Raw genomic sequence first — 15,440 nt, forward strand, 5'->3', positions numbered from 1 at the left:
AACTCCAAAGATGTGGCTAACAATTTACCATTTGCTCTTAAAATAAAGGAGTAGAAGTTTTAATTTTTTGAGTTAGATCATAAGAAAAAACTAGGCCAATCTAAGATGGACAATGTCACAAGTTGCCAACATGATAATATTGATCAAATGTGTGTATCATGCAATGTATGGTATTGTCTTTTTGGTTGATAAACTTATATTAATTAGTGCTCTTGAAAGATGGAATTCTTCATGGGATGTGAATCATATGATAATGAAAAGGTGTTAAAAAAAAGTGGTGTGGTCCATGGTAGGCAACAATAATTTTTAGAACCTATCTTCTCTCCACTATATATATATGGGATGTGGCAAACCTTAGTTTGAAGCAAAAAAAAATATTGTCCTACTCATAACTATATTAACGGCACAAACTTCCCCTCAAACTTTGCTTCAAAAAAAAAAAAAAAAACTTCACTAATTTAAAAATGTTTTCATTATCTGATCATGAGTTGGTCTTCATTTTTGGTCTCCTAGGTACATTAATTAGATTTATAGTACTACTTTTATTCCATATAGAATTACATACATTTTTTTTATTTGATTATTATTCTAACTATTTTCAACTTTGATATTGTCTTGAATATGTTATATTTAGTTATTAGACAGATATTTTCATAATGACATCTTCACATGAAAATAGTATTGTAAATTATTAGATAATTTAATATATCTGACTAATCATCTAACAATTAATAATATCATATTCTCTAGTTATTATTACTCTTTCTATTTTTTATTCCAATAGGGTAGTCTCTAGCAAAAAGGCTAGAAATCTTTGTTTTGTACTTTTTCAATATGTTATTCTCAAAAAGGTTTACATCACAAAATTATAAGGGTAATGCATATAGTAATTATATTATTTCGTTATTATTTACTGATTCCCTCTGTTTTGTTCTTATCATAGGTAACATTGTCTCATTCATGGTGTTCTTAGCACCCTTGTAAGTCCATTCTAAAACAATACAATATTACAAATTATATTAATGTGAATATCACTAGAAACTTGTATATATATTTGTGTGTGTTTAATTAAATTTCTAATGCAGGCCAACCTTCTATACAATATACAAGAACAAATCATCTGAAGGATTTCAATCAATTCCATATGTAGTTGCACTTCTAAGTGCAATGTTACTGTTATATTATGGTTACCTTAAGACCAATGCAATTTTGATCATCACCATCAACTGTATTGGATGTGTTATAGAAGTTGCATACCTTCTCATGTATATTATATATGCTCCCAGGAAGCACAAGGTGAAACATTTATTATTACGACTTTAATATTTATATATTTGTTAAAGACTCACGTAGAGTTATTTTCATGCAAAATTCATAATCAAGAGTCGTTAGATAATAATTTAAGGTGAAAACTCAGGTGCAGTCAACTTCACGTGAAGTTGATAGTTGAGAGCTGTTAGATGATTTGGCTGATTTAACTAAATTTTCATCTAACGGCTCTCAGCTATCAACTTCATGTGAAGTCGACTGTACCTAATAAGTTTCCACCATTAATCAAACATGTTAAATTATATAACAATTCTCAACAACTGCACGCGAGTTTTCACATTATTAGATATTTTATACATTTGTTTCTAATTTCAAACACATTTGATGAATTATTGTACAGATTTCTACCTTGTGGATGATGCTTGGTGCTGACGTGGCTGGTCTTGGCATAACCATGATAATCACCACCTTCATTGTGAGAGGGGACAAACGTGTTCATGCAGTTGGTTGGATTTGCGCCATTTTCAACATTGCAGTGTTTGCTGCACCCTTAAGTATCATGGTAACTTTATATACATATTTTCATATTCAATTATTAATCTTCAACACTTTCACTTTCAATAAACATTATACATTTTTTATTAGCATCTTCTTGCATGAATTGCAGAGGAGGGTGATGAAGACCAAAAGTGTAGAGTACATGCCATTTTCTTTGTCCTTGTTTCTTACCCTCTGTGCTACCATGTGGTTTTTCTATGGACTCTTCGACAAGGATTATTACATCATGGTAAGAAATTAAATAATATATCATTCATAATTGGCGAATTCGTAGGTTCAATTCCTACTGGATGGATGCACGCCAATGGGGCCCTCCTTTAAATTAGTCTATCGGATTTTTGTTCAAAAATGAAATTTTATTGGAACTGTCCAGTTCATCCTTCGGAACCATATCCCATCCCGGATCTGATGAAATAGGATGAATTGAGACAGTATTTTGTAAATACAATATTTTATAAATAAAGAGTAACAATTATGTTATTTGATCTATTTTTTTCAGCTTCCTAATGTGCTAGGATTTTTGTTTGGTTTCGCTCAAATGGCCTTATACCTCATATACAAGAATGCAAATAGCAAAATTGAGAACAATATTCCAGAGCAACAACCAGAATGGGGAATCACAGTGCACACTGCACACCATGATTGTGATGGCAACAAAACCAATTTCCCTTCAGAGATGGAAATGAAAGATAATGATCAAGTTTGATATGATGTTAATGCTATGGAGGACTTAATGGTATTTAGGCACAGGCTAATAAATGCTATATAAATATATAGATATCAATAATAAGTTAATAACAATGATGACTACTCTGTAGTATTATTATAATATAGGGAGTGTTGTTAATTTCCATGCATTTGACTATGTTATAAATTAAACTAGTGACTTTAGAGAGTTCCTATTTGGTTTGGTTGTGGTTAGTTGAAATTGAAGCAGAATCTTGAAATTCTGCATGGTTAATTTAGCGGTTTAGAAATTGTTACTAGGATGTACTTGTTGACTACATAATGAAACAGATCCTAGGTTCTGCTTCATAGGCTATATCACTTGTTTGGGTGTAATATTTTAAGACTATTTGGACCATACATATTTCATATATAAATATGTTTAGAGTTGAATTTTGATGTAATAAATATATATTTATTTAAAAAATTATCAAGAGTTATTGTTTATGCATTGACTCATAATTTAGTCAGACTCAAAATAAATAAAACTTAATTTATAGATATTGTCTAATCTTCCACCTACCTGACCTCTTAAGAAATCAGACACGATAAGAAGGACCAGTTTTACTTATTCAAATAAGTATTCTAACAAATTTCTAAAATAAAAGAAATTGTTATCTACCAACAAAGGTGGAACTATTCAAAAAGTCGTTATCTATTCTACAATAAATACATGGACATCTCTTAGGTATATTTACTAAAAACTTGCTTAAAGTCCTTGCTAACTTAAGCATCGGAGTCTCTTACAAGTACAAGTCGGACGCTGCCATATAAAGAGATCTGGACCTCATGTTCAGGCCCAAATCAATGTTTCAGGTAATCCTCGTAACAGTTATTATTGCTAATATTATATAACTGAATATTATACTGTTACTACATCAAAATTAAATTTCATTAGAGTAAAATATATTTTCTATCTCTAAGGTTTGTAATTTTTTTTCAAAAATATCCCTAATAGTTTAATTTTAATTTTATCCTTACGGTTTTCGATTTATTTAATTTTGTCCTTAACGTTTTCGATTTGTTTTAAAACTATCCCTAAATGTTTTCAATTTTGTCCCCAACATTTCATATGGAATTAACATTTAGGAATAATTTTGATACAAATAAAAAACATTAGTGACAAAATTGAATATAATTAAACTTTAGAGATATTTTTGAAAAAAATCACATACGCAACTTTACTCAATTCATTATTTAATAGAAAAAACGAAATTATAAGATGATAAATAAACTACTATATATAGAATTATATGTTAACTAATTAAGGATCAATACCAAACAACAAAGGAGACACCCTAAGCAAAGGCTCTAATGCACTTGGAAGAAACTTTCTAGCAAAGAGGAAACACATGTTGGTGATGTTCCCATTGTAAACACACTTTGATCCAAACCTAATTTTGTTCAAAAACTCATAAGTAATGTTATAACTACTTGAACCAATTTCTCTTGGGTGAGGGCCTTCAGCAATTGACCAATCCACCCAAGTGATGCTACGTTTTGCGTTCATCTTGTAGTGCAACATTTGCAAAAGTGTGGGCAAATAATGTTCATCACAAAAGCATATCCCATGTGGAAGTGGAACACAATACTTCTTAAACAAAGGGATGTACTTAGTGTCTTTCACTATTTCAATTGCAATGTCACGCTTCACTTCAAACCATTGAGACCCCTTTCGGAAATTTGTTATGTTAACGATTGGCCACATTTTTGGATGGTATCTTCCGGTTCCCGGTCTTCCAGACATATCATATGATTCTAAGAAGCTAAGGTTTGTGTTCATGAGATAGTCATAGATTGCTTTGAAACCAAACAATGGAATGCATGATTCTGAGAGAAGAACAAAGCGTTGGTTGGATGAATCAAGAAGTGCATTAGCAAGAAGACGCCTCTCAGCATCTACAAGTGATGACAAGCCCCATGAAGTTGGCTGCCACACATTCAAACAAAAAAAAAAAGTGTTTAATTAATTTTGTTTGAATATATAAATGGTGTAAATTCACGTGAGGTTGATAACTAAGAGTTGTTAAATGATTAACGACTCTCAACTATCAATTTCATGTGAAGTTGACTGCACCTGAGTTTTCACCGATATAAATTTCTATAAAAGATATAAGAGAAAATGACAAATAAGTCATTGACCTTTTGATCCGTGGACATTTAAGTCCTCAAGGATTTGAAAATACATTTAAGTCCTTGACCTTTTTAAAACCTAGACATATTGATCCTTCGTGTTCACTTGGGTGATGGGTCTGTCAGACCCAACAGAAAAATTAAACATGACTTTCGTTGTACTGACCTGGTTGATATGGATGCACACGTGAAATAGTTTTTAAAATGGAATAAATTAGACCAAGGGATCGATGTGTCCAGATTTTCAAGAGGTCAGAGAGTTAAATGTATTTTTAAATTCTTAGGGACTTAAATATCCGCAAACCAAAAAGTCAGGGATCGATTTGTCATTTTCTCAAGATATAACTATCTTTAATAATGATTTTTATTTATTTCTTGTTATTTTATTAATAGAAATAATCTTAAATACTTTATTAAAATTTATTTATGATTAAAGTAGAGACTGACTATTAGTCAAGAAGAATCACTTTTATTTGACCATTCTAATTACAAAAGACTATATATAAATAATAATTTTTTCTAATTTCATATTCTTGTTTTTCACTAACTTTAATTTATTATATAACAGTAAGTTTTATAAAATTTAAATATTATTTATTTGTACAAATAAACAAGTATTGCAATATATAATTTTAAAATAATACTATATGAGTAGCACAATTTATTATTTTTAACAAATAATTAATTAATAATATTTAAAAATATTGACTAAAAATATAATATTAGACTACTTATTAAAAATTTTAAAATATTGACTAAAAATATTAGTCAATATAAATTAATATAAATTAATAGTCGTAGATTGCTTTGAAACCAAACAATGGAATGCATGATTCTGAGAGAAGAATAAAGCGTTGGTTGGATGAATCAAGAAGTGCATTAGCAAGAAGACGCCTCTCAGCATCTACAAGTGATGACAAGCCCCATGAAGTTGGCTGCCACACATTCAAACAAAAAAAAAGTGTCTAATTAATTTTGTTTGAATATATAAATTTTTATAAAAGATATAACTATCTTTAATAATGATTTTTATTTATTTCTTGTTATTTTATTAATTGAAATAATCTTAAATACTTTATTAAAATTTATTTATGATTAAAGTAGAGACTAACTGTTAGTAAAACAGAAGAGAAAAACTCAAAATAGCTAGTGATAATTACCTCGAAAGACAACGAGGCTCTTGACAAAAAAAAAAAAATAAACCTGGTTCCTGATAATTACTTCGAAAGGACAACGAGGCCTTTGTGCCAAAAAAAGTCAATATTTTTTTTGATACAAGGACTAATCAGTCCAAAAAAAAAAGATCAGAGGCCGAATTTGGTGTATTTTTTTCTTGAGAACCTCGTTCTCCTTTTGAGGTAATTGTCAGGGATCGGATGAGCTATTCACTCAAAAAAGAATCACTATTGTTTGATCAGATTCTAACTACGAAAGACTATATATAAATAATAATTTTCTCTAATTTTATATTCTTGTTTTTTACTAATTTAATTTATTATATAACAGTAATGTTTTATAAAATTTAAATATTACTTAGTTGTACAAATAAACAAGTATTGCAATATATAATTTTAGAACAATACTATATTATTACTAGTACAATTTATTATTTTTAACAAATAATTAATTAATAATATTTAAAAATATTGACTAAAAATATAATATTCGACTATTGTATTAAAAATTTTAAAATATTGGCTAAAAATATTAGTCAAGATAAATTAATATAAATTAAAATTTTTGACCCTCAATTTTTTTTGGATAATTAATTTCCAAGCGTAACAAAAGCAACACCACCAATAATAATGTTTTATATTGATGCAATCCATTAATTATGTGAATCCGTTTAATTTAATGGGAATAAAAATCGAAACCAATAGTTATAATGTGGTCAATGAACAATAATGATAATATATGCCATTTAAGGTTATCCATATATATAAATTTAAGTTTTTAATATTATTAAATAAAATATTTAAAGATTTCAACTAATAATAATAATTTTAATATGTATTTTTAGAATACATATTAATTAAATTCATTCTTTAATGATGTAAGAAAAACAATAGGTACAAGGATCTTAGAAACAATCAAACAGCTAGGTGAACAATAAGAGATGCAAACAACGTGAACAATAAATTGTATTTCAGGCCCATTAACTAAGATTATATTTAATTAATTCAAAATTTAAATTTTAAAATGAAAATTATTTTTTTTATTTATTATTTACATTGTTAAAAAAAAAACGTTGTTCCTCTATAATTTAATGCATGCAAATATTAAAAAAAAAAAAAAAAACTAACCTTGCTAGGGATTTTTCTTCCAAAGAAAACAGAATCTGGAGGCAAGGTTTCATTGAAAGAAGGATGTTGATGCAAGTAAATGGAGTAGAACTCTTTGTGTCCTTTGAAGAAGCTCTCCCACAATGGTGCTAAGGGCAATGCACCTCTCACCAAGAACATGAATGCTACCTTTGGAACAATATTATTATTAGTTTTGTTCTTAGGAAAATAATCTTGGATTCCTTGGACCATACTTGCTTTGAGGAACAACTCTTCATCGTCCATGTTGTGCATGATTGTTGGTGTATTCAAATCACACACTTTGGTGAAATTATGTGATGTAGTTACATCTAACGGTTGTGAATAATTTGTTGGTAATTCTAATGAAGGTGGTGATGACATAAATGTTGTGAATAATAATGGTGCCATTGTTGCTAGTGATATGCCAAGGATAATGAAGAGAAAATAATGATATGGTGGGTTTCGCTCCATGTGATAATTATCGAGAGAGATCAACCAGAAAGATCAATAGATTTTCTTCAATATTAAAATTTCATAATCAGTTGTGTGAGGATTAAATTATTGGACTCGAATTGTTGGCATATATATACATGATTTTAAGACGAAGAAAAAAAAAATTAATAACTAACCACTCGTCGCAATATTAATTATAGATATCAAGTCAATAATATTATTTATTTATTTATTTATTTATTTATTTATTTATTTATTCCATTTTGATTTGCCTTAGAAATATCTAAACATTATGGTAAGTTTGACGTGAATCAAAATAAAATCTTACGTCTTTTCTTAATTTGTCTATTTTTTATATTAGTATAAATATAAATAAAAAAATACAGAGAATCAACTTTTAGTCAATTTTACTATTTAGGTTTATAATTTATGATTTAAGATTAAAGATTTATAATTTAAGGTCTAGAATTTAAGATAAACAAATAATTTTATAAAAATTAGCTAATGTTAGCAAAAAAAAAAAATTTCTTTAGCATTATACTTTTAAGGTGTAATTATTTTGTCGGTTCCTATAATTTTACTGAATTTTTAATTAGGTCCCTATACTTTTTTCCTTTTCAATTGAGTTCCTATACCATTTCAAATTTTGTAATTAAGTTCTTAACATGACAAAAACGCTGAAATTAACAGAATATTCTGTTAAATAAAACGAATATGCCTAATACTTGACTGAATAGTCTATATAGTTTAACAAAATATTTCGTTAAAATTTCAATGTTTTTGTCACAGTAGGAATTTTAGTTGCAAAATCTGATATAGTATAGGAACCTAATTAAAAATTCGGTGAAACTATAGGGATCGACAGAATAATTAAACCTACTTTTAAATAACACTTGCATTGCTAGCCTTTTTTCCTATCATTTGTGCTCCATATAATAATTAATAAATACAGAATTATGCCATATATAACTATAGATTATATTTCAAAGTTAACTCAACATAAGATAGATACAATAACCGCATCTAAAGTCAAAGTCTACTTAGGATAATGCATATGCATTTGATAAGGATGTTATTAAGATGCAGGGCTAAGAGCACGTTCTATTTCTTCTAATGAACGACCCTTTGTTTCCACAACATTACCAGATACGTACAATACAGCAAGAATACACACAGTTGAGAACCCCAAGTACACACTGCTGATTCCAAACTTGTTTACAACACTTAGGAAATACAGTCCAATCACAAAGTTGGAGATCTGATAAGGGAAGAAGACAAAAAAAAATCCATCATTAGCATTAATAAGGAAAACCTTTTTTATGGTTCTTGTATTTTTAAGATAATAAATAGAATCAAGCAGTGACGGATCCAGAAAATTTTAGTAGTGGGGGCAAAATTTATATAACATCATAATAAATTTTATAATAAAAATAACATGTGTATATAAAAAATTAAATATTAAATTATCTATTAACCATTATATATCTGTGTATAAATACATGTATTGTTTAACTTATTTTTAATGTGTATTTTATATTTTAATATATATTTTATACAAATAATTATTTTTTATGTACATATAACATGATTATTGTTATTATTATATTTCATTATTGTAAAATATGATTAGCCTTCAAAATATCTAATATATAAATTACAATACTAAAATAGTAATTTAAATAATAATATATAATTTAAAATTCTATTGTTTTAGGTTTTATATTTTAAAAAATTAAATAATGTTTCTCTTAACATTACCATCAAAATTTCTCTCTTTTTATATATATTACTAAATAATTATTTAGAAATGCACTTCCCTACACAATTAGAAGTCAACTCTTATTGATATTTATAGTTAAAAAAGTTCTTTCAATTAATACAGTTGCTATGCAAAAATTAAAGCTAATTTGAAAATAAGATAAATAATATTCTTTTGTGTTGATTTTTAAAAAAGAACACTAATTTCGTTTAAATTTGAGAATTGATTATTCTAACGAATTTCTAATATAAAATTTTTAAAGTGACGATTAAGTACCAAAAGTTGAATAAAAAATTATTGTGGGGTCAAATTTAATAATTTAATGGGGGTAAATAAATATTATTATCATGTACTACTCAACAAAATTTCAAATAATAGTGGGGGCGTTTGCCCCACAACAGTGTACACGTAGAACCGTCCCTGGAATCAAGCACAAGAGAACTATGTGATTGAGTTTGGCATGGCTTCTTATGCAGTTTCATCTTGTTTTTAGCTTTAAATATAGTAAGGAATAATTTGAAAAATTCATAGAGAAAACTTGTTCTGTTTTTTTTTTTTTTTTTCAACTAAAAAGCTCAACACAGCAAGGTGAAGTAATTAGAGTACATAGAAAAAACTTGTTCTGTTTCATTCATCATTTTGTCAACTTAGCCATGTGATTATTGGTTTAAACTCTCACTTACTACACTAAGGTTTTTAGACATGCATTTTTAGCCTCTGAACAAAAATGTGAAAAGAAAATTCAAAATTTTGACAGCAACATAAAGAGAGTGATTGAAGTTGATATAATCTTCCATAGCAAAGTTACTTACCCAATGTGTGCCTAACGACAAAGAGATCGCTTTAGCTCTAATTCTCGAGGCAAATATCTCAGGTAGAAGAAGAGCAGGCACAGGACCAGCACCAAGAGAAAAGGATAACACATAGCTGTTTAAGGTTCATTGATCATTGTTAAAAGAAACAGGGAAAAAGGAATAATATGAACTATAAAGTAGTCTTTTGTCGAACGAAATTAATAATACTTACGCGACAGTTCCAAGCACTGCAAGGGTACCAGAATATGGTGCAAGGACACTCCAAGTGAAAGACAGAGAAAGAAGCAACATAGAAACAGCCTAGGAAAGAAAACACCAATGATGTTTCATGCATTGTTTAGCATAAGATCATGAATAGGTTATATGCATAAAACTAAAATAAACTATCAGAAAAGTCAACTAGACCTTTACAATCATTCATTGAGAAGTAGCAAGTTGAAAGGCATTTGTGACTGAAAAGTGAAAAGAATTCAACCTGAGGTTCAAAATCTTATGCATTAGGCCTTAGACAGATATAAGATGAGAAAAACTATTACCATTCCGGTAAAACTTGTGATAAGGAGACTTTTCCTTCCTTGTTTGTCCATCAAGGATGAAGCGATTACAGTGCCTGCAACAAAATCAAACACCAGCAGGAAATAACTTCACCTTTGTTCACATTATACATTTTTTCAGGACAAAAATAATGATACTAACCGAAGACATTTGAAGCACCAACAAGGGCACTTGCTGCAATGTCAGAAGCAATTCCAGCACTGCGGAAAACAGAAGTCGAATAATACACCACGGCATTAATTCCAGCAAACTGCTGGAACAAGAAAAGTGCTGCTCCAACACTGACAACTGCAGCACCAATTCACAAAGCATCAATCAATTTCAGAGTAAACTAAAAATTTGAAACCAATCTTATACTAGATTTTTTATTTCTCCTGGTTAATGGAATATGGAATTATTCTTAAATTATTGAATACCTTTCCGATACCTGCTACTAAAAAGATCAAACCACCTTGCTTCAGGTTCAGAAGAACCTTGACTTGCTGCTGTTAAGTCATGCATAACCGAAGCAACTCTTTCTTTTCCATAAAGTGTTTTAATTGCTTTCTCCGCATCAGATATTTTCCCTTGCTGTAAAAAAATAAATGCAAGTCACTCACAAAACCTACAAGAAACTTGTTGCAATTGCCAAACATAAATACTATGATTCTACAATATCAACCTACTTAGAAACATTAAGGAAACCATTCATGTCAATGATTGTGGAATTGCAGGACAACCTGAAAGAGCCATCTAGGACTTTCCGGAGAAACTGCCATTCCTAGTGCTAACAGAACAGATGGAACAACCGAAATTCCAAACATTGTCCGCCACCTTATGGAATTGAATGAAGAGAGAAGGAGAAGAGGATGCATGTTAACAAACATTGGATTCACAGTTTAACAAAAAATTTAAAGGCTTCCATCAACTATACAACAAAATTTCAAGGTTAACAATCATATATATGTTACTATCTCTATTTGATATTTGTATTCAGAAGAAAAATAAATAGCTCAATACCATATAGGATTTCCTGCCAGAGGCAAACCGGCTACTAATGCTGCAAGAATCCCAATACATATAAAAAGTTGATTAACAGATCCAAGCGCACCGCGAATTTCAGTTGGAGAAATCTGTTCATTGTAAGGAATCACCTAAGCAGTCAATATAAAATATATAAAACAAATCAGAAATGTTAAAATAATTTATAGCACCACCACCTCAGATATGTATAATGGTACAATTGCAGATGTAACACCGATTCCTATACCAGCTAGTAAGCGGCCAACAATCATCGTCTGAATGCTTTGAGCTGTAGCACTGTAATTTGTGATGTTCAGCATCATTTCAAAAAAACATAAAAGATCAAACCTTGAACTCAAGGACAACTGATTGACCAAAGAAATGCTCCAACTGCTAGTGGAATTGCATCTAACTGAAAGGTCCTAGTTCGGCCGAATTTGTCAGCCAATGCTCCACCAGTGAATGAACCCACAGTGGCGCCAGCAAGTAGAGAGCTGACAATCCATCCTGTTGATGGATTTTATAGTCATGAAAATCTTGTTGGAGCATTTTCAAGTGAAACTGGAACTTTTAGAAACAAAAATTTTATAGATAGTGGGACATAAATAATGGTTTTGCACAAAAATGCAAAAGCAACAAATAATTAAATTACACTCCATACCATACAAAAACGGAAGGTTTTTCTCAGTTCAATGTGTTTATAAGTAACATTAACAGAAAACTTTCCATGAACATAAAACTTAAAATGCCTGAGGTAAAGAATAAGAAAATTGTATTTCATAAACATTTACAGCTTTCTTTTCTCATAAGATCAAATAGACTAGATTAATTTGCAACTATGAAAAAAAAAGGTGCACCTTGTAGTACAGTGTTCTCAGTAATACCAAGATCCTTGGCCAGGTACTCAAGAGCTCCATTTACCACCCTACAAGAAACAGGGCATTGTCAAAGTTTTCCAAATGGGAAAAGAATAATGAATATGAAAATCACTCAATTAAGATATAGTGCAAATCACTCATATAACTTTGATGGCAATACAGATTCTAGATATGCTGCAGTATAAATCCAGTTATCAGCAGAGTAAAATGAATATGAAAATCCATACCCAAGATGATAACCGAATAAAGTGGCTCCAAGGCAAGCAACACCAACAAAGGGCAAGACGGTCCCAGAAGATTTTCCAGGAACATTATTAGCAGGGAGAAGATCTTCAACATCTTCATCTGCAATGCAACTTCAGTAAGAAACTTTTTTGAGAGGCATAAACTCCTTCACAATATGCAAATTCTGGATATTATGATATTAAGACCCATCAAATCAAGGGATGTAACAAAAAGCAGCTATAATGGATAATACTACAGATTAACACAACATGGTTTTGCAAAATGCCTAATTGTACTTCGAAAATTACATAGCCAAACTATATTTTTCGGTTGACCATAATCATTGATCTAACATTCTGCTAGAATTAATCAAGAAGCAAAGAAATGAGTCCTAGTAAGGAAATCTCTCAAAGATTCCTACATGAGTATACATTCACATAGACAAAAAGGGTCTAAATAGAAAAACTTCGCTGCAATTCAACACCAAAATCAGATATGAAGTAAGCAGTCTAGCTATGAAAATGAAAATCAGGTATAACCAAGATACATGTGTATATGCAAATCAAAATCAACCACTTCATAGTTCACATATCATTGATTAACTTTATAGAAATCTCAGAATATATCTAATAAACCAAACAAATCAAAGGCATGAATCAGCAATAGAAGAAAAACCAGAAGAAGCTTGAGCCCTTATTGATCTAGGCTTAGCAGAAGAGCCAAAAATTCCTGCTGCAAAACCCCTTCTTGCAGTGCTGAGCTCAGTTTCCATTGTGCTCGAACCAGGCCTCAAACCCCAGCAACTGGTTCTACTGTTACTACTCATTCGGCAAAACCAAACAAGACCCTTTGTTTGTGAAACCCTCAAAAGCTTTTACTTTGAAGCCAAAGGTTGAAGCTTGCATAATATCTACGACTTTATTTCCAATCCCCGGAAAGTCAAAGCTCATAAACGCATCAATTTTTGGTGGAAATAAAAAAAAAATAAAAAATAAAAAACAGAATAGCAACAAATCCAGTTACTTACCAACAAAACCGTTAAACGAATCTAGGACAATGCTAAGTTGCTAACACTATTGTAAGATAGAACCGGAAATTACCGCGGTAAAGGGTAAAAAAATTTTCGTTCTTTCAGTTACCGAATAGAAAATAGAAAATAAAAATCCATCCATTAAAATAAGGTGCCTACTCAAATGAAAATGTTAAAAACATCTTTTTATAAAAATTATTGTGTTAAAAGTGTATTTTGTTTATTTAGCCACACTTTAAACTAAATAACACTTGTAAATATATCAAAATCAAACTTTATAATTCATTATCTAATAGTAAAAAAGAAACATTTTCATATGAAGACAATTATAAAATTTTTATGATAGTAACCACTTTAAAATAAATATGGTCTAAATGAAGCACACTACATGTATTGGACCAAAGTTTTGGCTGAAGGCGGGCTCAGGGTCTTTTTTCTTTTGCATTTTAATCTTTTTGTTAGTTAGATAAGAATAGATTTTATGTTGAAATTACTTTTGTTTGAATTCTGAAACAAAGTAGAATAATAATGTCTCACAATAAAATATTATAGTTTGATCAATAAGAGAATAAGAAAAACTCAAGAACTAATAAATTTTTTTTGTTTTTTATCAGTATTTTTAGTCATTAATCTAATTTTTTTAGTTTAGTAATATAATAACATTTTTTTTAGTTCACACTTTTAAATATTATTGATTAACTGTCAACTATTAACTAAAAACAATAAAATCTAGTGGTATTCTAATATTTTAAATCAAGTTTATCAATTCAAAAACAACATTTCACTTGTTATTTTTCTAGTTATGTGGTTGCTATGGTCATGTGTGACACTAATTCTAGTTATACAGTGTACCTTTGTTTATTGTTTATTGTTTTATGTTGATAGATAATTCAGTAACTCTGTTCAAGTTTTAATTGTGAGAACCTATTCTTTCTTTTCTTCTTTGTTTATTTACTATTCGTAATTTGATTTTAAGCTTATCATGAATTAGATTATAGATAAGATAATTAAGTGCTCGTTTTTGTGAATAACATCACTAGGACATCATGATTCTTATTCATTATGTATTTTTGTTTTTGCATGCAGCATCGTGGTTTGACAAAGACGTCAGTTAAAACAAGGTTTTTGGTTGGAGCTACTAAAGTGGGGTTTTTGGAGTTAGAAAGTGGAGTATACTCCTTCTCTTGTTTTAGGCTTGGTGTAGCTCTAGAGGTGATTAAATACTATGGAACTAAGCACAATATAATTAGTTATTCATCAAGCAGTTTTTTAAACTTCTTTATTACAATAATCTTCTACTAAAACTTATGTTGCTTCTATCTATTACAGAAATGATTCGGATAACTTATACATTTTAAGGTATGGATTGATTTGCAATAAAAAAAAATATTATGTACATACATGTTAAAATCAACTACGAATATAAATATTTTATAGCTGATTTTGATATATGCAGTTAATTTTTATTAATATCTTTTTCTCTCAACACATGCTTTTTAAATATAATTGATTTTTTATAGTATAAAATAAATTGAATAATTAATATAACATAATTAAATAAAATTATTTTATGATAATGTACTCCAAAGAAATAATATATAAATTAAAAAATAGGACACTCTTATTAAAAAAATAAACAGATATAACTAAAGATTTGCAAAAATTAAAAGTAAATTTTAAAAATTAAATAAAAATAAAAATGTAAAAAATCAATATAGTTATATATGTGTACTC

The 15,440-nt window shown here is 29.2% G+C and overlaps 3 protein-coding genes across 3 annotated transcripts; 1 reads left to right on the forward strand and 2 right to left on the reverse strand.

Annotated features, from left to right (window-relative positions):
- The first annotated feature begins 375 nt into the window (after positions 1–375).
- LOC107635713 (bidirectional sugar transporter NEC1-like) lies at positions 376–2,903 on the forward strand. Its single transcript, XM_016339266.3, has 6 exons — positions 376–513; positions 944–980; positions 1,086–1,296; positions 1,670–1,831; positions 1,937–2,056; positions 2,327–2,903. Exons 1-6 carry the CDS (start codon positions 465–467, stop codon positions 2,531–2,533), a joined length of 786 nt encoding a protein of 261 aa, XP_016194752.2. The 5' UTR covers positions 376–464; the 3' UTR covers positions 2,534–2,903.
- A 914-nt stretch (positions 2,904–3,817) lies between these two features.
- LOC107637476 (glycosyltransferase BC10-like) lies at positions 3,818–7,492 on the reverse strand. The gene is made up of 2 exons (XM_088485601.1): positions 6,990–7,492; positions 3,818–4,483 (listed from the first exon to the last, which is right to left on the reverse strand). The coding sequence occupies exons 1-2, from the start codon at positions 7,458–7,460 to the stop codon at positions 3,818–3,820; spliced, it is 1,137 nt and encodes a 378-aa protein (XP_088341727.1). The 5' UTR covers positions 7,461–7,492.
- Positions 7,493–8,399: 907 nt separating this feature from the next.
- On the reverse strand, positions 8,400–13,724 carry LOC107635714 (plastidic glucose transporter 4). Its single transcript, XM_088483632.1, has 14 exons — positions 13,704–13,724; positions 13,352–13,592; positions 12,679–12,796; positions 12,431–12,498; positions 11,948–12,080; positions 11,771–11,870; positions 11,571–11,683; positions 11,291–11,384; positions 10,988–11,141; positions 10,713–10,859; positions 10,553–10,626; positions 10,228–10,316; positions 10,014–10,128; positions 8,400–8,700 (listed from the first exon to the last, which is right to left on the reverse strand). Exons 2-14 carry the CDS (start codon positions 13,500–13,502, stop codon positions 8,518–8,520), a joined length of 1,539 nt encoding a protein of 512 aa, XP_088339758.1. The 5' UTR covers positions 13,503–13,592; positions 13,704–13,724; the 3' UTR covers positions 8,400–8,517.
- Between the last annotated feature and the right edge of the window lie 1,716 nt (positions 13,725–15,440).

The sequence above is a fragment of the Arachis ipaensis genome, chromosome B4, assembly GCF_059453495.1.
Source record: "Arachis ipaensis isolate K30076 ecotype BB chromosome B4, ASM5945349v1, whole genome shotgun sequence".
NCBI lineage: Eukaryota > Viridiplantae > Streptophyta > Magnoliopsida > Fabales > Fabaceae > Arachis > Arachis ipaensis.

Excerpts from the sequence above, each read along its gene's own strand:
- LOC107635713 (XM_016339266.3), top strand. The coding sequence starts at position 465 with ATGTTTTCATTATCTGATCATGAGTTGGTCTTCATTTTTGGTCTCCTA. Across the intron at positions 981-1,085 it reads ATGGTGTTCTTAGCACCCTT|GCCAACCTTCTATACAATAT; the intron begins GTAAGTCCATTC and ends TTTCTAATGCAG. Across the intron at positions 2,057-2,326 it reads ACAAGGATTATTACATCATG|CTTCCTAATGTGCTAGGATT; the intron begins GTAAGAAATTAA and ends TATTTTTTTCAG.
- LOC107637476 (XM_088485601.1), bottom strand. The coding sequence starts at position 7,460 with ATGGAGCGAAACCCACCATATCATTATTTTCTCTTCATTATCCTTGGC. Across the intron at positions 4,484-6,989 it reads GAAGAAAAATCCCTAGCAAG|CCAACTTCATGGGGCTTGTC; the intron begins GTTAGTTTTTTT and ends AATGTGTGGCAG.
- LOC107635714 (XM_088483632.1), bottom strand. The coding sequence starts at position 13,502 with ATGAGTAGTAACAGTAGAACCAGTTGCTGGGGTTTGAGGCCTGGTTCG. Across the intron at positions 12,081-12,430 it reads TGAGAACACTGTACTACAAG|GATGGATTGTCAGCTCTCTA; the intron begins GTGCACCTTTTT and ends ATCCATCAACAG. Across the intron at positions 10,860-10,987 it reads TAGTAGCAGGTATCGGAAAG|TTGTCAGTGTTGGAGCAGCA; the intron begins GTATTCAATAAT and ends TTGGTGCTGCAG.